The sequence below is a fragment of the Chlorocebus sabaeus genome, chromosome 8 (genome assembly GCF_047675955.1).
Source record: "Chlorocebus sabaeus isolate Y175 chromosome 8, mChlSab1.0.hap1, whole genome shotgun sequence".
Classification (NCBI taxonomy): Eukaryota; Metazoa; Chordata; class Mammalia; order Primates; family Cercopithecidae; genus Chlorocebus; species Chlorocebus sabaeus.
Window position 1 is genome coordinate 37,899,214 of NC_132911.1, and position 20,823 is coordinate 37,920,036.

The window sequence follows — 20,823 nt, forward strand, 5'->3', positions numbered from 1 at the left end:
CTAAACCAGCATTCCTTTATTTATTTATTTATTTACTTAGAGATGGAGTCTCATTCTGTCGCCCAGGATGGAGTACAGTGGTACAATCTCAGCTCACTGAAACCTCTGCCTCCTGGGTTCAAGCAATTCTCCTGCCTTGGCCTCCTGAGTAGCTGGGATTACAGGCGTGTGCCACCATGCCCAGCTAATTTCTGTATTTTTAGTAGAGACGGGGTTTCACCATGTTGGCCAGACTGGCATTGAACTCTTGACCTCAGGTGAACTGCATGCCTCTGCCTCCCAAAGTGCTGGGATTACAGGTGTGAGTCACCACACGCAGCCCAAGCTTCCTTCTTGAAGTACAAATCTGTTAAGCTTTTTATGCAATCACTACTCTTCAACAATCACACAAAGTGCCATCACTATGGGTTTTCAGTCACTACAATACCATTTATGTTCCTTTTTGATGAGAACATAAGATACTCAAGACTCAATTCAAGGGACTAGAAAACCTATACCTGGAGAACAAGCCACTGTAAGAACATGTTGGGTCTCATGGGAACTTAGTTTGGATTAGCCAGGGGCGAAGCAGGAGCAAGAGCAACAGTGATGTCATTTCTCAAACATGAGTCTTCTGCAGTAACCAGTAACTGGGAAACTCAGCTGAAAGCTCCCTCCTCACGCCTGAACATTTGAATTTCTTTTTTTTTTTTTGAGACGGAGTTTTGCTCTTGTTGCCCAGGCTGGAGTGCAATGGCTCAATCTCGGCTCACTGCGACCTCCGCCTCCTAGGTTCAAGCGATTCTCCTGCCTCAGCCTCCCGAGTAGCTGGAATTATAGGCATGCACCATCATGCCTAGCTAATTTTGTATTTTTAGTAGAGACAGCGTTTCTCCATGTTGGTCAGGCTGGTCTTGAACTCCCGACCTCAGGTGACCCGCCCACCCCGGCCTCCCAAAGTGCTGGGATTACAGGCATGAGCCACCGCCCCCACCGAATATTTGTATTTCTTAACAGATACAAACATGTAAACAGGAGAGGACCCCTGAGATGATCAGAATAAAAGTATTCCTTCCTAAGTAGCCAGCTATTTAAAACTGTGACTGAAGGGGGAAATTCCAGTATGTGGACTGCTTATACCTTTGAGAGCAGAAACTTAATTTCGTCTATTCATTACAGGAACTCAAACTTGGAGATAACATGACACTTTTGACATTCATATTTTATTTACAAGTAAATGAAGACTATCCCTGTAAACTCTAATTTGGGATACGAAGAATAATATTAAGAAGTAGTTGCTGGCGCCACAGTGACGTGTGAAGGAGTCTATGCCACTGTTTCTTTAAACGATTTTGTTATTTAAAAAAAAACAAAACCCACCTACACGATTTCTTCATGTTGCATGTGTAAAAGACTTAAAAATAAAAGTGACTTTTCAAAACTCTACAGTCTCTGATCAAATGTGTGAGGTGGCCAGGATGTCACTTTCATCAGTGACAGTCCCTACTCTTCAAGAGCAACAGGCTCTGGGCAAAAGACTTAGTACTCATCAAGAGTATCTGCTCGAGGAATGGAAAGACCTCGGTCCTTCAGGGCCTGCACTTTCAACTTCTCTGCTTCCAGCTTGGTCTGCTGCTCTACCCTTTGCTCTTCTAGAATTTCTTCAATGGATACTTGCTGGAGGGGTGTGTCACTCTCCTTTTCCAAGTCCTACAAAAGAGACAGGTTTGAAAACTTCAATTGAAGACCAAGAATAGAAAACATTATAGATCTAAAGGCAAATGGATTCCTCTATCAGGTTCAGATTATTTTTCGTAACTGTGACAGGACTGAAATATCCTTCTCATAGGGACAGATAAGTTTTTCAAAGAAATGCCTGACAACACTACTATAGGATACATATTTACAATGAATGTGGTTAATAGTGATCAATTTTTTTTTTTTTTCCGAGATGGAGTCTCTCCCTGTTGCCCAGGCTGAAGTGCAGTGGCACCATCTGGGCTCACTGCAACCTCTGCCTCCTGGGTTCAAGCAATTCTCCTGCCTCAGCCTCCTGAGTAGCTGTGCTTACAGGCACGTGCCACCATGCCCAGCTAATTTTTGTATTTTAAGTAGAGACAGGGTTTCACCATGCTGGTCAGGCTGGTCTGGAAACCTGACCTCATGATCTGCCTGCCTCGGCCTCTCAAAGTGCTGGGATTACAGGCAGTGATAAGGTATAACAGAGCTTTATGTGATCCAAAATCCCGTATTAGGATTAATTTCCTTTAAAAAAAATTAGGGCTGCTTATAGACAGCTATCTCCCCCACTGTAGAGAATCCAAGAGGGAGGTTATTAAGGCAATGCAGCCTTAGACTTTTTAAATTATTTTAAGGATGGGTGGGTTGGCTCACAGTTGTAATCCTAGCACTTTGGCACTTTGGGAGGCTGAGGTGGGAGGATAACTTGGGCCTACAAGTTTGAGACCAGCCTGGGCAACACAGTGAGACCCTAACTCCACCAGAAAAAAAAAAAAAAAAAAAAAAAAAACCAGAAAAAAACCCAGCTGATGTGGTGGTGTTCACCTACAGTTCCAGCTACTCAGGAGGCTGAGGTAGAAGGACTGCTTGAGCCTGGGAGGTTGAAGGTCAAGGCTGCAGTGAGACATGAACATGTCACTGCACTCCAGCCTGGGCAACAGAGCAAGGTCCTGTCTCAAAAAAAGTAAAAAGGCAAAAATAAAAGGGATCCTCTTGCCTTCACCTCCTAAGTAGCTGGGGCTACAAGTGTGCACCACCGTACCAGTTCTGTAGTCTCTAAACTATAACGACTCTTTTTCCCTTTACGGCAAGTCTTCTAGGGAGAACCTCAGCAGACCATTTAGGTTACTAAACCAATTTGGTCCCAATATTTTTATCCACTATTTAAAAAATTGCTGCTTAGGTTGGGCGCAGTGGCTCATGCTTGTAATCCCAGCACATTGGGAGGCCGAGGCGGGTGGATCACTTGAGGCCAGGAGTTCGAGACCAGCCTAGCCAACATGGCAAAACCCTGTCTCTACTAAAAATATAAAAAAAATTAGCCAGGCGTGGTGGTGGGTGCCTGTAATCCCAGCTACTTGAGAAGCTGAGGCAGGAGAATCACTTGAACCTGGGAGGCAGAGGTTGCAGTGAGTGGAGAGCATGTCATTGCACTCCACCCTGGGTGACAAGAGCAAAACTCCATCTCAAAAAAAAAAACCAAAAACCAAATTGTTGCCTAATAAAAAATTCCTTATTTAAAAAACACATGCTTATTGTAGATAATATAGAAAATAGACAAACAAGGAAAATTTAAAAATTATCCATAATTCCAGTATGGAGGATTAACATTTTGATAATATCCCTACAATTTTTCTACATATATACTGACTTAAACAAAAAAAACCCAGCCAGGCGTGGTGGCTCACACTTGTAATTCCAGCTACTCGGGAAGCTGAGGCACGAGAATCACTTGAATCCAGGAGGCAGAGGTTGCAGTGAGCCAAGATCACACCACTGCACTTTAGCCTGGGTGGCAGAGTGAGATTCTGTCTCAAAAGGAAAAAAAAAAAAAATCAAAAATTAGCTGGGCGTGGTGACGCATACCTGTAGTCCCAGCTACTCAGGAGGCTGAGGGGGGAGGATCACTTGAGCCCAGGAGTTTGAGGCTGCAGTGAGCCGTGATCACACCACTGCAGTCAGCCTAGATAACAGAGTGAGACCCTGCCTCAAAAACAAACTCCTGCCAAAAACCCACAATGCAAATACTGACTGTAATTCGTTTTCTTTTCACTTAAATGTGGCATAGTATGCTTAATATTTTTATCTTTGAATGCTTTATAAACATTTTTCATTAATTTATTATTTTTTTAATTATTTTTTATTTTTATTTTTTTTTTGAGACGGAGTCTCGCTCTGTCGCCCAGGCTGGAGTGCAGTGGCTGGATCTTGGCTCACTGTAAGCTCCGTCTCCCAGGTTTACGCCGTTCTCCTGCCTCAGCCTCCCGAGTAGCTGGGACTACAGGCATGTGCCACCACATCTGGCTAATTTTTTTCCCTTTTTGTAGAGATGCAGTCTTGCTATGTTGCCCAGGCTGGTCTCAAACTCCTGGCCTCAAGCATCCTCTTGCCTTGGCCTCCCAAAGTGTGAGCCACTGTGCCTGGCCCTTATAAACATTTGCTAACCAATGTCATAATGCAGAATAACTTTGCTAAAAAAGTATCTCACTATCCACAGTTTCAGTTTATTGTCCTTAAAATGAATATACAGGTATTATTTGGTGTTTTTGTAAGATGGAAAGCCTATACAGACAAAGTATTCCTGTTTCTTATCCTCCTCTATGATTTTCAATGATAAAGTCTGGGACGGTATTGACACACAACTCCCGATGCTCTGGCCTGCATACTATCACCACATGCTGCCAAGGTCTCAGAACCCACAGGCAGTGGCATTATCAGACAGAGAGAGGACTCTCACCACAGAAGTTACAATGAAAGCCACACAAATTACATAAGCAAGCCCTGCTCTGGGTCCAATGCTAACAGCACCCAGCAAAGTATGTATTACCACCTGCCCTCCCACCCCATGAGTAGCAGCTAAAGAGAGGACAGTGTTCTCAGCCTAATGCGCTGCCTCTTGGGCTTTTCAGTATGTTACTCGCTGAGCAATTCATGTTGCTGTTGCTGCTTCTTCCCAACAGTCTTATTACTTAATGCTGTGTCATCATCATCGTCCTTGAGGCAGAATTCAGGCATTTCTTAACCAATATAGTGTTTATAGAAACTAAGTGATTCCTACGTATGAATTTCTCTGGGGTTGGTACACAATTTCTCCTGACTGCTGATTCATATAACCATGCAGGCATTCCTGGAACCATGTTTCTCTAGTGGTACCCCTGTAAAACTTCTGCAGCATCCAAACTATAACATATTTTTTTTAAAAAGGGAACTTTTCCTCACAAAAGGGATCCAAGGAAACAAAGAAACTTCAAGAACAAACACATTCACTTCTTTTTCTGCACAAACATCTACTTTCTCTGCACACACATCTACTTAGATGTACCTTTGCGCCAGTGTAACCAGTAGAAAAAGCATGTCTGCCATGTTTACTACCATAAAACAGAAGCATAGTATCGGTGAATTTTTTTTTTTGAGACAGGGTCTTGCTCTGTCACCCAGGTTGGAGTGCAGTGGTACAATCACGGCTCACTGCAGCCTCGACCTCCCTGAGCTCAGGTGAATCTCCCACCTCAGCCTCCCGAGTAGCTGGGACCAGTCATCTGCACCGTCACCCCTGGCTAATTTTTATATTTTTTTGGAAAGACAGGGTTTGGCCATGTTGCCCAGGCTGGTCTCTTGGGGCTTAAGCGATCTGCCTGTCTCGGCCTCCCAAAGCACTGGGATTGCAGATGTGAGCCACCGCACCCACCCCAGTATTTTAACGTAAGTCTTTTCCTCTGATATGTTGCCTCTTCAAAATTACGTTCAGAAAAGTATTTTAAAAAATCACCTATAACCCCACCACACAGAGATGGGTCAGCTCCCCTATAGACTGGCGTACCAAGCATAGTGGCATGTACCTATAGTCCCAGCTACTTGGGAGGCTGAGACAGGAGGATTGCCTAAGCCTAGGAGTTTGAATCTAGCCTGGGCAACACACTGAGACCCTATCTCTGGAAGAAAAAAAGTACTGGAAGACTACCTTACAGTCATTTAGTATCTCCCCATGAGTACTAGGTGCTTTGTTTCAGACCTTTTTTTTTTTTTGAGATGGAATCTTGCTCTGTTGCCCAGGCTGGAGTACAGTGGTGCGATCTCAGCTCACTGCAACCTCCGCCTCCTGGATTCACGCCATTCTCCTGTCTCAACCTCCCGAGTAGCTGGGACTACAGGCACCCGCCACCACACCTGGCTAATTTTTTTGTATTTTTAGTAGAGATTGGGTTTCACTGTGTTAGCCAGGATGGTCTCAATCTCCTGACCTAGTGATCCTCCTGTCTTAGCCTCCCAAGTGTTGGGATTACAGGCGTGAGCAACTGTGCCTGGCCTTGTTTCAGCCTTTACGTGACATAAGAAGAAAATAATTTCTACCGCCTGGCTGGGCATGGTGGCTCATGCCTGTAATCCCAGCACACGGGGAGGCTGCGGCAGGTAGATCGCCTGAGGTGAGGAGTTCAAGACCAGCCTGGCCAACACAGTGAAACCCCGTCTCTACTAAAAATACAAAAATTAGATGAGCGTGGTGGCGGGCATCTGTAATCCCAGCTACTTGGGAGGCTGAGGCAGGAGAATCGCTTGAACCTGGGAGGCGGAGGTTGCAGTGAGCCAGGATCGCACCATTGCACTTCAGCCTGGGCAACAGGAGCAAAACTCTGTCTCAAAAAAAAAAAAAAACCCAAAAAACAAAAAATAATTTCTGCTCCTTAAACATGCAAGAAATGATAAATGGAACTAAAAGTACAAACTACAAAAATATTTTATAAATAAGAAAAAGGTATTTCATATATTTCACAGCAGCACTGGGGCAGTACTGATTAATAGCATGGATTAGTCATTTCTAGCTGACTATTTCCAATATGAGGTCTCTGAACCAACCCAACCCTGGCAAAACTATCTCCTTGCTTTCTCAAATGGCTGTTAAAAGTGGCCACAAACCAAACCACTCTAAAGACTTCTGTAAATTGATTGAAGACATGGCTAGGTATTTAGAAAACAGTATGAAAAACTTTAAAAATTAAGCAAACACCAAAGTTTTTGGTAAGAAAAAAGAAGACAGTGCTGGCTCAACCCTTAATTTCAACTACTCTTGAAGATATTTTTATTTTCCTTGTAAACCCAATAATCAGAAGTAGCAAGATGAAATCAAACGTTTTAAATAAGGCACCTAAAAAAACATCTGAGTACTTCTAGTAGGGGTGTGTGTGTGTGTATCTGCACACACAAAGACCTACAGCAACAACACCTCAGAAAAACTGACTTAACCTTTCACCTGCCAGCTGGTCTTTCTGGCACAGATACCAAAATGCCCTCTCCCTGGCTGTGAGCTAAGGATTCAAGACAGACTGAATTCCATTCTCGTGATAGGTAACAGAAAAGCTTTTCCTATAGCCACTCTTTCCCTTTCCCCCTTTACTAATATAGACATCACATTATACTATATATGCAATGTGTGCGTCCCACAAATACTGTGCATTAGCTTTATGCCATGAAAAACTACTTGTATCCAACTGTTTAAATGACTGTAAAATATTCCAACGTATGTAAGTCACACCTTCCCCAGCATATATAAATCAAGCTTTGTCAATTTTCTGCTATTAAACAAATATATTAATGAACACATTTGTTACAGAATCGTATTTTTTAAGGGTATCCGGTAAAAAGATACTTTGCTGCCAGTGGGATCAAAAACCTTTAAAATACCAAAAGGCACTGAAACAAAGTTAAGTATTCTCTGTAGCTTCCCTAATTTGGTAGTTGCCTGTAAGAAGCCAGATAAAATGTGGAAAATATTTTTATTCTCTCTTGAAAAGACGAAAAAAAAAAAGTCTAACTAGCATGAATATGAAGATCTACAGCAGCTTAATAGTTTTCACTTACTATTTCTCCTAGTAGGACCACATTTTCTCCTCTGACCACAAAAATCCCTCGAGGAATATCACCGTATTTTTTGCCCACATGAATACGCTCCACAGTCTGATGTAGTACTAAGTTTGCTATAAGTGTATAGGGAAAAAACAAAGATATTTAGTTTAACTATTGGGTAAAGGTCCATAACTCAATAATCATTTATTTTGAACAGAAAAGATTTAGCTAAACATGATTTCCAAGCATTATAATTCTTTTTATTTGTTTTTTGAGACTGAGTCTTGCTCTGTTGCCCAGGCTGGACTGCAGTGGCACAATCTCAGCTCACTGCAACCTCCGCCTCCCAGTTTAAGCAATTCTCCTGCCTCAGCCTCTGGAGTAGCTGGGACTACAGGTGCCTGCCACCACTCCCGGTTAATTCTTGTATTTTTAGTAGAGACAGGGATCACCATATTGGCCAGGCTGGTCTCGAACTCCTGACCTTGTGATCTGCCCGTTTAGCCTCCCCAAGTGCTGAGATTACAGGTGTGAGCCACAGTGCCCGACCCTCAAGATTTCTAATTCTGAGGAAGGCTAAAATTTCAAATAATCTTCTCCTATTTCATTGAGACATATCAGTTAGGAGATGTCTGGGATTATGTTGGGCTAATACATGAATGATGGTAGAAATAAGAGAAATAAATTCCTCTGTAAGTTAACTGCTAATACCAAAAAAGCCATAGGAAAATATAAACGAATAAGGACCTTGGAAAACTTGGGTCTAAACAACCACAGAGATCAAAACTTTGTTTTCTGGAAAGAAACAGCTTTTCTTTTTGTGTGGGTACGTGTATGTGATGATCTGCTGAAGATTCAACTTTGTTTTAGTAATTAGGATTCATTTAACCCAATGCAGGTATCCATGGGTTATGATACAGCAAAAACCTATTTTTTCACCTTGACAGATAACTATATTTGCAACCTAAAAGTCAACTTAATATTCACTACCTTTCACTCAAAGTACTCTGATGAATCTGACTTAAGAATCAGGACTCCAATTTGTTAATAACAATTTTTTTTCCTCTTTTATTTTTTTTTTGAGACGGAGTCTTGCTCTGTCGCCCAGGCTGGAGTGCAGTGGCCGGATCTCAGCTCACTGCAAGCTCCGCCTCCCGGGTTTACGCCACTCTCCTGCCTCAGCCTCCTGAGTAGCTGGGACTATAGGTGCCTGCCACCTCGCCCGGCTAGTTTTTTTGTATTTTTTAGTAGAGACAGGGTTTCACCGTGTTAGCCAGGATGGTCTCGATCTCCTGACCTCGTGATCCGCCCATCTCGGCCTCCCAGAGTGCTGGGATTACAGGCTTGAGCCACCGTGCCCGGTCATTTTTCCTCTTTTAATTAGTACTACTTGTCCTATTTGAAGTAAAGGAGATATCTATGTTCATATCTTCCATAATTCTTACAATGTTTTAATTACGTTTTTTCCTCATGCTCAAATCCAGTGATTTTGCAGATATCCAATAAATGTTAGCATGAACATGAAGTTCCTTGAAACAGAAGGAAACATAATCTCTTTTTTTTTTTTTTTTTTTTTTTTGAGACGGAGTCTGGCTCTGTCGCCCAGGCTGGAGTGCAGTGGCCGGATCTCAGCTCACTGCAAGCTCTGCCTCCCAGGTTCATGCCATTCTCCTGCCTCAGCCTCCTGAGTAGTTGGGACTACGGGTGCCCGCCGCCTCGCCCGGCTAGTTTTTTGTATTTTTAGTAGATACGGGGTTTCACCGTGTTAGTCAGGATGGTCTCGATCTCCTGACCTCATGATCCACCCGTCTCGGCCTCCCAAAGTGCTGGGATTACAGGCTTGAGCCACCGCGCCCGGCCCACATAATCTTTTAACTTAAGAAAAATGCAGGATGCAAAATGAAGACAGAGGCCTCTTATTCCAATGTATCCCTATACGTAAAGTATTAAGCTTAATGTTGGGGTCCTTAAAATACAGGAAATGCCTTCTACCCAATTTTCATTGGCTAGGGAGGGATTACCTTCACTTCTGGAACTGCTCTGAATTCACTGTACCCTGCCAATGTAGAAATAAGCAGCCTTGGGCCAGGCACAGTGGCTCACGCCTGTCATCCCAGCACTATGGGAGCTAAGACCAGTGTTCCAGCTGTCCCCACCAGTGCACCAGACATGTGAGTGAAGCTCCTTCAAACTAGCTGACTCACCTTCTAGACACCAAGAGACTGTCCTAGAGCCATGAGGAGCAGAACAACTGTCCAGCTCAGCTGGGTGGGTGGATCACCTGAGGTCAGGAGTTCGAAACCAGCCTGGCCAACAGGGCGAAACTCCATCTCTACTAAAAATAGAAAAATTAGCTGGGTGTGGTGGCTGGAGCCTATAATTCCAGCTACTTGGGAGGCTGAGACACAAGAATCACTTGAATCCGGGAGGCGGAGGTTGCAGTGAGCCAAGATTGTGCCACTGCATTCCAGCCTAGGCGACAGAGTGAGAGCTCAAAAAAACAAAACAAAACAAAACAAGATGAGCAGCCTCTTCGGTGGACTGAGTTTATTTTTATCATTTGGCTCCCCCTACTGGGGATTCTAGTGAAAGCCAGTTTTAGAAACATGAACTTGGAAATATATATAAGGTTTGAACAACCTAATCTGAATGTATAGAAAACAATGATACACTCACTAAAATCAGTCCTACTAAGTCACACATGTGAAAAAGTTGCAGATAAATTTCAATATTAAATAACAAAAAATGCAGTGGGAAGCTGTTATTATACAGAGTATGAGAGATGTCCATAAATTAATACATACCAAATTGATCAATGCTTCTTAAAAAGCCTATAAGGGTCCTTCCATCTCGAAGCAGAACCAAGTGCTTTTCTGGGGAGAGGGGAAAAAGTCTTTTAAATTAAAACTGACAAGTTCAGTGAGTATTTAGGATAATAAAAATAAATAACAGTTTAAGCTGTACCACTTCCTCTGCCAATGCATTTAAGGTGAAGTTCAAGTTCACTGGAAAACTGAAGAAAGCAGCACAGCAACCCAGATTTAGATAACATCAGTGGTGAAAAGAATCAGAGCAGTGTGGCAGAGTGGGAAAAGGACAGGGCACAGCATCAGAAGCCTGACTTAGCTGGCTCTAGACCCTTTATGTCTTTTTTTGTTTTTTTTTTTTTTGAGACAGAGTCTCACTCTGTCACACAGGCTGGAGTACAGTGGCACAATCTCGGCTTACTACAACCTCTGCCTCCCAGGGTCAAGCGATCCTCCTGCCTCAACCTCCTTCGTAGCTGGGACTACAGGAGTTCGCCATCATGCCTGGCTAATTGTTGTATTTTTAGTAGAGATGGGGTATCACCATGTTGGCCAGATTGGTCTCGAACTCCTGACTTCAGATGATCCGGCCACCTCGGCTTCTCAAAGTGCTGGGATTACAGGTGTGAGCCACGGCGCCTAGCCAAAGACCCTTATGTTTGACACTTAAACCATTTCAATGTCATGTCAGTTTTTATATCTGTAAATTGACAAATACAGTCTAGACGATTCTTATGATCTTATTTATAGAATTATTTTGTCCTCAAAAGATGAGCTTCTATCTCACATTTTGTTTGTAACCAGGGAAGGCTTTGTTGTAACAGGGAAGGCTTTAAATAAAAACACAATGCTTCAGGTATTTAAAATGAAGACTCTAATAATAGGCTAGAGCAGAAATTCAATGTTTACTGAGAGGGCATGTGCTGTGCTGGGGTCTAAACATACAGTAGAGAATGAGACTTAGAAAGTCACCAACGTTATGAATTTATATTCATGGTGGAGGAGGACAAATAAACAAGAAAATAACCTATTGTGATTAGGACAATGGAATAATAAACTAGCAAGGCAGTATGATGAAGGGAGAGAAGTGGTCACAGAAGGAAGGGTGGCAAAGGAAAGCCTCTCCGAAGAGCTGACTTTGAGCTGACACTGAAGAATGAGAATAAGCCAGTTACTAACACACCCAGCAAAATTTCTTTCATTCCATGCTTAAAGTACCTTCTAGATGCAGAACAGAGGAAAAACACAGCGACTCTGCCCTGAAGGAATTTATACTCTTCCTCGGACTATAAATAAGTACCACAGAAAGCAAATCTTAATTATATGAGACTACAGAGATAGAAGCTATATTTCTGAAGGAGGTATCAGAGTTGGACCTTGAAAGGTAGATAATTTTAGGGCACGGGAAGAGTGATAGACAGGAAGCTGGGGGGAGAAGGAAATCTGTAAATTAAAGAGGAAGAATAAAAGGGCCATACATCCATGTTTAGCTAAAAGCTGAGGCTGTGAAGAGAAAGAACAGTAGATAAAGTCAGAAAAGTACTGGGGACAGGCTGCATATGGATTTGACTTCACAGGGAACAAGAAAACATAAAGTGATGGAGTCTGTTAACTGAGTTTGTGTAAGTGGGTATGTGTGAGAGGGTGGGGTGCTAAAGATGTGAGGTAAAGATGTAGGAGTTTTATGAGACATCACAAAACTATTTACCAAGAGTTGAGAATAAAAGCAGCAAGCTCAGGGTGAAGGTTATTAGCTCTTTGTGATTCTAAAGTGCTATCAGGACACTTAAACAGAAACACAGGCAGATAGTTGGAAACAGTAAGACTGGAAAACCAAAGATGTCAAGATTAGAGAAAGCAATTTTAGATAAATCTGCAAAGAGGTGATATAAAATTACTAAAGTACAGGAGATCTACTAAAGATTTAAAGAAGTAGGCCACATGGCATCCAAGTGACCATCTATATTGGAGAACAGTAAGAGCCAGAGAAGTAAGAAAATCACCAAGTACCAGTTGTTAGAGAAATCAAGAGAAGAGAATTAAAGAATCTGGTGGGGACAGTATCACAGTGCTGCAGAGGGGAGAGAACACAGAAGAATGCCTTAGACGAATAACTTTGAAGAATGCAGCTTGACTAGTGTGTTCAGGATAAAAATTAGATTGCAGGAGTAATGTAAGTGGTCTATTGAAGGTGATAAGGAAACTGACAAAATGAAAATGACTCGAGGTTTGGGGATAAAGATATGAAAAAAGGGATGGGAATATGATGAAGAGAACGGAGAAAATATTTGAGATGGATAGACAATAACACATATGAGGGGAAGAACGCAGGGGTTGGGGAGACAGAGGATATGAAAGAAAAAGGGTAACAACGAAAAAAGGTTCCAGAAGCAGTGAGAGGAGACAGTAATAACAGACAACAAAAAGGGAGGACTCCTTCCTACTGAAATTAGAGGATGGGTGGAAATACAGAAAGACAGGCAGGAAACTGTGTTAGGGTGGGGGAGCAAAGGGTGCATATCAAACGGTTTCCAAGTTTTCATAAGTAGGGGGTCTGGAATCTACAAAGTGGTAGGGGTTAGAGGGCCAAACAGCAAAACTGATTTTTAGTAAAATGGCAGGATGTGTTAGAGGATATATGAGAGATGAGGGCAAAAGGGCATCCTCAAGCAATTAAAATAAAACATTCTGTTACACATAACAGGTTCATATAGATGTTAATAAGTATTTAGTCCAATTACACTACATTTCCCTTACATAGCAAAATAAGTAATCTGGGTTAAAAAAACTATCTGTCGGCCGGGGGCGGTGGCTCACGCCTGTAAACCCAGCATTCTGGGAGGCCGAGGTGGGTGGCTCACCTGAGGTCAGGAGTTGGGAGACCTGCCTGGCTAGCATGGCGAACCTCGTCTGTATTAAAAAATGCAAAAATTAGCTGGGCGTGGTGGCAGGCGCCTGTAATCCGTTACTGGGGAGGCTGAGGCACAAGAATCGTTTGAACCCGGGAGGTGGAGGTTCCAGTGAGCCGAGATCGCGCCACTGCACTCCAGCCTCGGCGACAGAGCGAGAGACTCTGTCTCAAAAAAAAAAAAAAAAAAAAAAAAATTTCATTTTATGGTTGACAGATTTTTTTTGTTTTTGGCGATCTGCCCGCCTCGGCCTTCCAAAGTGCTGGGATTACAGGCGTGAGCCACCCCGCCAGGCCCATAAAACGAAATTTTAACCATATATTCTAAATCGTATATTCACAGAGTAACTGAGACAATTGCAACTTGTTTAAAACCATGTGTAAATCATCTTGAAACAGTAAGTTAATGAGAAAGATCACGTGATTAAAACAATAAAAAATGTTGCTTGAGGAATAATGCACAGATAGAATTTAGAAAAAATGAAAGACCGGACAACTGCAGGCGGTTCTTTCCGCTTTTGTATAGGACTGAGCTCCTCTTCCGGACAAAAACTAGGAATAAAGGAGGTCTTCTTAGTAAAAGCAAAAATGAATTGTCTTAAAAAAAAAAAAAAAAAAAGGTTGCAAGTGATTTTCCAGAAAAGTCAATACCATGTCTAACAGTGGTCTCTACCACAATAACCTGAAGGTGCTAATGACCCTCACAGTAAAATAAGCTAGCAAATGGCCACACCGTAGAGCGCCTACGTTTACTGCCAATTAAGTCCAACTGCTGCTGTCTTAATATTTTTGCTTTTTAATGAATCCTTTCTCTAGGTATTCCGATCCATCCACCGGTAACACGCTGATACTTCGAAATACTGCAGGCAGGAGTGGACGGGGTAGAAGCCCCCCTCCCCGGGCTTCTTTCGTGTTCGGGCCTCTGCTGCCGCGACCCACGAAAGTACGAATGAGTTCCATCGCTTGGGGCTCACCAGCCAGAGGGCTGGCGGAGGCTGCGAGGGGGAGAACAAGTAGCAGGCTACTGGGTGGGCAAGCGGTGTGTACCGCAGCTGTGGAGGACATCGACGCGGAACGCCCGGATTGAGCTCAGAACACACCGGCCCCGCCCGGGACTCATTCTACAAGCTTCTTCGGAAGAGGCGCCCGCCCGGGAGGGTCTCACCCCAGGCTCCACCGGGAGGAGATGAACTACTCACTGTCAATGTCCTCGATGAGGCTGGCGGTGCCGGGCATATAGTTCATTTTGAACTGAAATAACGCTGTAATGCACAGCGGCGGGGGGCCAGCGCGTCCAAAACCTCCTCCCTCCTACCGCAGTCGCCGCCTCGGCGGGACCAAGCCCGGAATCCCGACCGAGACCAGCACTTCTGCCCCGGCTTTCAGCCGCCGGGGCCTGCCGGAAGCTCCTCCATATTACCCCCACCCACTTCCTGTAACACGTGCGGGCCCCCAGGAAGAGGAGGGGCAGCCGTACGGTTGGGGGACACCCTTTCCCTGTTCCTGTTAAGTAGGGAAGAGGCATCTCCATTGGATAGATGGCGAAGAAACGTATACTCCCTCTTAAGGAACACGGTGTCTTCCCCCGTCCCCGGGTTCCCGAGACCCCAGAGTCACGGACCTCCGTCCTTCAGCTCTCGGGGCTCGGCAGCAGAAGGGGCGGGACCGGGCCTGGGATTGGCTGGCGTCGTCCGACCCCCTTCGCTGCTCTCCATTCGCAATCGCCCGCGGGCGCCTGCGCAAAGGGTCGGCCGTGGGGCCGGGGGGCGGGAAGCGCTTCAGGGCAGGAGAGCCCATGTCGGCCCTGAGGCGCTCGGGCTACGGCCCCAGTGACGGTCCGCACTACGGCCGCTACTACGGGCCTGGGGGTGGAGATGTGCCGGTGCACCCACCTCCACCCTTATATCCTCTTCGCCCCGAACCTCCCCAGCCTCCCATTTCCTGGCGGGTGCGCGGGGGCGGCCCAGCGGAGACCACCTGGCTGGGAGAAGGCGGAGGAGGCGATGGCTACTATTCCTCTGGAGGCGCCTGGCCAGAGCCTGGTCGAGCCGGAGGAAGCCACCAGGTAAGCTTTGCACCCTCTGTCCTTGCGGGGAGGTGAGGGCCCTTGGGGCTGGGATTCGTAAAGGATCGGGTTTCATATTTGTTTTCCTTATGTGGAGGAGGGTCGGGGAGGGGGGGTGTTAGAGAGACCGAGACTGGGATCAGAGGTTGGGGGATATGCTTGTGTTCCCTTTGCCCCTCCTTTTCTGCTTCGACCGCAAAAAATATGTTTATTACCATTTAAAAAAGAAAGAAAGATCCTGCGCGGGCTTACTAAGCTTAGCAGCAGGCTGCAGGTCTCTGTCCTGGGAGCAATGCTGGGTAGGGGTGGCACGGATCTGCTGCTCCAGCTCTAGCAGTTTATCCTGCGTGACTGGCAGTCCGGCTCTCTCCGGGAAGGGAAGTGACTGCAGCCCCCGATGTCGCTCAGTGACCCTCCCGAGGGGAAGGAACCTTTGGGAGGGGGAGGTTCTGGGCATTTAGCGTTTGCCCCTAATGCCTTGCCTGAGATCGAATCGTGAATAATCAGCGTTGTAAAGGACCTTTACGCGGATTGACTGATTTAATTTTCACGGCGACTGCAAGGTAAAATGGCATTACAGCAGCCCCCGCCCCCCGCCCGCTTTTTTTATTTTTTCGAATAAGGAACCGGGGCTCTACGAGGTTAACTCACTTGCCTAATACGCTTGGACCTGTAACATTTTATTCTGTTTTCCCGCCGGACATACACTTCTGCTTTCTTAATGCAGTCTTCTGGGTAGTGGGTTGTCGTTCTACGGTGGCGGCACACCTCTCTATTCGTTCAAGAATTACCCTCATTTGTTGAAAATGTAATAGTGAAATTCTCGTACATTGCTGGTGGGGATGTAAAATGGTGGAAAATAGTTTGGTAGTTCCTCAAAACATTAAGCATTAGAATTAGTATAACACCCAGGAAGCCCACTCTTGGCTATATACCCAAGAAAACTGAAAACATATGTTCACATAAAGCTTGTCCACCCTTGTTCATAGCATCATTATTCATAATCGCCAAAAAGTGGAAATGTTATTTATTTATTTATTTTTTGTTAGATGGAGTCTTGCTGTGTTGCCCAGGCTGGAGTGCAGTGGCACCATCTCGGCTCACTGCAACCTCCGCCTCCCGTGTTTAAGCGATTCTCCTGCCTTAGCCTCCTGAGTAGCTAGGATTACAGGCGCCCGCCACTGCGCCCGCCACCACGCCCGGCTAATCTTTGTATTTTTAGCAGAGAGGAGTTTTGCCATGTTGGCCAGGATGGTCTTGAACTCCTGACTTCAAGTGATCCCCCTTTCCCCTGTTCCTCGGCCTCCCGAAGTGTTGGGATTACAGGCGTGAGCCACTGCCCTCGGCCCCAAATGTCATTTTATTTGGGTTATAATAAAAGAGTGAAACTCTCAGAACCCTGGTTCTTTATTCGAATACAGGAATGTTGTAAGGCCATAACGACTGATGCATCAATAAACAAAATATGGTGTTAATATATTCATACAATGGAATATTTGGCCATAGAAAGGAATGAACTACTGATACGTGTTACAATATGAATGAACCTCGAAAACATCACACTACGTGAGCAAAGTCAGTCAGAAAGACTGCATATTGTGTGATTCCATTTATATAAAATGGCCAGAGTAGGTAAATCTAGAGACAGAAAGCTTAATGGTTGCCAGAGGTTGGGGGACTGGCGGTGTAGGTGAGAATATGCTTTTTGGGATGATGAAATGTTCTAAAATCAGGGCCTGGTGAGATGGCTCTCACCTGTAATCAATCCCAGCACTTTGGGTGGCCGAGGCCAGAGGATTGCTTGAGTTCAGGAGTTTGAGACCAGCCTGGGCAACATAGTGAGACCTTGTCTCTAAAAAAAAATAAAAAATAGAAAACAAAAAATAAGAAATCTTCTAAAATCAATGGTGATGGTTGCACAACTCTGAATATACTAAAAACTACTGAATTGTACATTTTAAAAGGGTAGAGTTTATAGCATGTTGATTATATCACAGTTTAAACAATTGTATGAGAAAAACATGTAGCAGTGAGAAATTATTTTTTATTTTTGAGGCGGAGTGTTGCTCTGTTGCCCAGGCTGGAGTGCAGTGGCACAATCTCAGCTCACTGCAACCTCCGCCTCCCAGGGTCAAAGTCTCCTGCTTCAGCCTTCCTAGTAGCTGGGATTACAGGCGCCCGCCACCACGCCCAGCTAAATTTTGTATTTTAAGTAGAGACGGGGTTTTGCCGTGTGGGCCAGGTTGGTCTTGAACTCCTGATCTCAGGGTATCCTCCCTCCTTGGCCTTCAAAAGTGCTGGGATTACACATGTGAGCCACAGTGCCCGGACAAGATTAATTATAAATTAAAGAAAGATCTGGCTGGGCGCGGTGACATGCCTGTAATCCCAGCACTTTGGGAGGCCATGGAGGGCAGATCACCTGAGGTCAGGAGTTCGAGCCCAGCCTGGCCCACATGGCAAAACCCCGTCTCTACTAAAAATACAAAAATTAGCCGGGCATGGTGGCGGGCGCCTGTAATTCCAGCTATTCGGGATGCTGAGGCAGGAAAATCGCTTGAACCCGGGAGGTGGAGGTCGCAGTGAGCCAAGATCACACCATTCCACTCTAGCCTGGGAGACAAAAGTGAAATTCCATCTCAAAAAAAAAAAAAAAAGAAAGATCCATATTTTCTCTGCCTAAATCTGGTATACGTAGGTCATGGGATTATAGAGTGATGAAATGCTTGGCCAAATTAGACCAAAAATCAGTCGAAGTGGGGAAAGAGGAGAGGACCTCTAAACTGATGACTGACTTCTGCTGGGCCTGCTGTATTATCAAAACCAAAGTCTGTTTTCTGGGATAGAGTTAGGGAGGGTTGGATAGACTACAGAAGTTAAGATTTTAGCATTGTGTAAGGAGTTGTCAAGTGTGGTTTGAGTACACTTGTGCCCATAGGGTGGGTGGTGGTGCTGAAGTACTTGGAGATAAAGGTGGAAATGTGTAATGGGCATTTGTAAACCATTTAAGAGTTTGTACTATCTTTTAGATTGATGATTCTGCAACTTTAAAAGTATAGGATGGTAATTTTTCTGCAGCAATAGAAAACTCATACCAAACATACGCATGTTGGCCGGGCGTGGTGACTCACTCCTGTAATCCCAGCACTTTGGGAGACTGAGGCAGGGTGGATCACCTGAGGTCAGGAGTTCAAGACCAGCCTGGCCAACATGGCAAAACCCCGTCTCTACTAAAAACACAAAAATTAGTCAGGCATGGTGGCACATACCTGTAAACCCAGCTACTAGGGGGGCTGAAGCAGGAGGATTATTTGAAACCGGGAGGCGGAAGTTGCAGTAAGCCAAGATCATGCCACTGCACCCCAGCCTGAGCGGCAAAGCAAGACTCGATCTCAAAAAAAAAAAAAAGAAAAAAAAGGTATGCATGTTGTCACAGATGTTGCAATGTTTTTTCCAGATTTGTTCTTTTGACTTTTTATGTTTTGCATTTTAATACTATAAATCTGTCAAATTAGAAAACCAAATAGTATAGAAACCTTTTATAACCTTGCTATTCAAAAAGTGTGGTCCATGGACTAGAAGCTTCAGTGTCACTTGTGAGACTGACAGAAGTGCAAAATCTCTCCTCTTCCAGACTTACTGCTGCAATTTATTAAGATCCCCAGGTGATTCATATGCACATTAATATTTGAGAAGCATTGCTGTATAGAACTGGTTGTATTGAGATGATGTACTGAACTACAACACAGACTTGACTATGTTAACACATTTAAGTATGGCAGGGAAAAAATTAGAAATCTATCACTCCCTATTTTTTTTTTTTTTTTGAGACAGAGTCTCACTCTGTCGCCGAGGCTGGAGTGCAGTGGCCCGAACTAGGCTCACTGCAAGCTCTGCCTCCTGGGTTCACACTATTCTCCTGCCTCAGCCTCCCGAGTAGCTGGGACGACAGGCGCCTGCCACCACGCCCGGCCAATTTTTTTGTATTTTTAGTAGAGATGGGGTTTCACTGTGTTAGCCAGGACGGTCTTGATCTCCGACCTCGTCATCCGCCCGCCTCGGCCTCCCAAAGTGCTGGGATTACAGGTGTGAGCCACCGCGCCCGGCCTATTTTTTTTTTTTTTTTTTTTAATTTATTTTGAGACAGAGTTTTGCTCTTTTTGCCCAGGCTGGAGTGTGATGGCACCATCTTGGCTCACTGCAACCTCCAACCTTCCGGGTTCAAGCGATTCTCCTGCCTCAGGCTCCCAAGTAGCTGGGATTACAGGCGCCTACCACTATGCCTGCCTACTTTTGTATTTTTGGTACCCGGCCACTCCCTATGATTTTTCAGAGTAAAACTTTAGGCTGGGCGCGGCGACTGACGCCTGTAATCCCAGCACTTTGGGAGGCTGAGGTGGGCAGGTCACCTGAGGTCAGGAGTTTGAGACCAGCCTGGCCAACGTGGTGAAACCCCATCTCTACTAAAAAATACAAAAATTAGCGGGGTGTGGTGGCTCACATCTGTAATCCCAGCTACTTGGGAGGCTGAGGCAGAAGAACCACTTGAACCTGGGAGAGAGGGGAGGTTGTAGTGAGCCGAGATCACACCACTGCACTCCAGCCTGGGCAGCAGAGCAAGACCTTGTCCCAGAAAACAAAAAACAAAAATGAGCCGTGCGTGGTGGCGGGCGCCTGTAATCGCAGCTACTCTGATAACTGCTCAAACCAGGGAGGCGGCGGTTGCAGTGAGCTGAGATCATGCCACCGCACTCCAGCCTGGGCTACCAAGTGAGACTCTGTCTCAAAAAACAAAACAAAACAAAACAAAACAAAAACAAAAACAAAAAGTAAGGGAAAAGAGTTGAGAAACCTTTTTTGAGCTAAAGGGAGAAAAGCAACAAGTTTGGAGTTGGAGCAGAGGGGCATTAACAGCTATTGGTCTCCTCTTATGGTGGAGTAGGAGGCTAGGTCATCTTTTACAGTAAAGGAAATAGAATGGGGTGCTGTGCGAAATTTCTTTGGTAAATGTTTGAACTAGATGCTGGACAAGAGGGACAGAACAGAGAAGCATTTGGAAGAGATCCAAATGTGTTTGAAAAGTTAAAAAATTATGATTGTCAGTATAGGAGCATAAGGTAATTTATTAGTGATTTTGAACTATATAGCTATACAAATAATTTATCATGTACTTTACTAATAATTTTTGTCCAATTCTTATGAAAAATATAAGCAAATCTGTAAATGGAATTTATGTAGTACAAGTGCTACTGATTCCTCTGCTGTTAGATTTGTTTGGGCTGGGGTTTCAGTTTGGGGGAATGTTGGTAAGCCACTTTGGAAAATGTAATCATATATTCACTTTAAAGGAATTGACTCCAGTCTTCATCTGGGATTATTTATTTCTCAAAAGAGAAGAAAGGAAATACATTAGCTATCTTGCATAATTTTAATCAAATTTTCTTTGGCATAGAACTTTAATTCACATTATTGTGGCTTGTGAA

At 44.5% G+C, this 20,823-nt stretch overlaps 2 protein-coding genes across 3 annotated transcripts in view; one reads left to right on the plus strand and one right to left on the minus strand.

Annotated features, from left to right (window-relative positions):
• Positions 1–1,183: 1,183 nt before the first annotated feature.
• On the minus strand, positions 1,184–14,874 carry LSM1 (LSM1 homolog, mRNA degradation associated). Its single transcript, XM_007962194.3, has 4 exons — positions 14,475–14,874; positions 10,365–10,433; positions 7,576–7,691; positions 1,184–1,689 (listed from the first exon to the last, which is right to left on the minus strand). The coding sequence occupies exons 1-4, from the start codon at positions 14,518–14,520 to the stop codon at positions 1,519–1,521; spliced, it is 402 nt and encodes a 133-aa protein (XP_007960385.1). The 5' UTR covers positions 14,521–14,874; the 3' UTR covers positions 1,184–1,518.
• Positions 14,875–14,947: 73 nt separating this feature from the next.
• BAG4 (BAG cochaperone 4) overlaps positions 14,948–20,823 on the plus strand; it is a 33,157-nt gene continuing 27,281 nt past the window's right edge. Inside the window, exon 1 of one of the 2 annotated variants that reach the window (XM_007962193.3) lies at positions 14,948–15,340. In XM_007962193.3, the coding sequence (XP_007960384.3) occupies positions 15,071–15,340 (270 nt within the window). In that variant the 5' untranslated portion in view covers positions 14,948–15,070. The remainder of the gene's footprint in view (positions 15,341–20,823) is intronic. The other variant, XM_007962192.3, reaches the window with a different exon arrangement.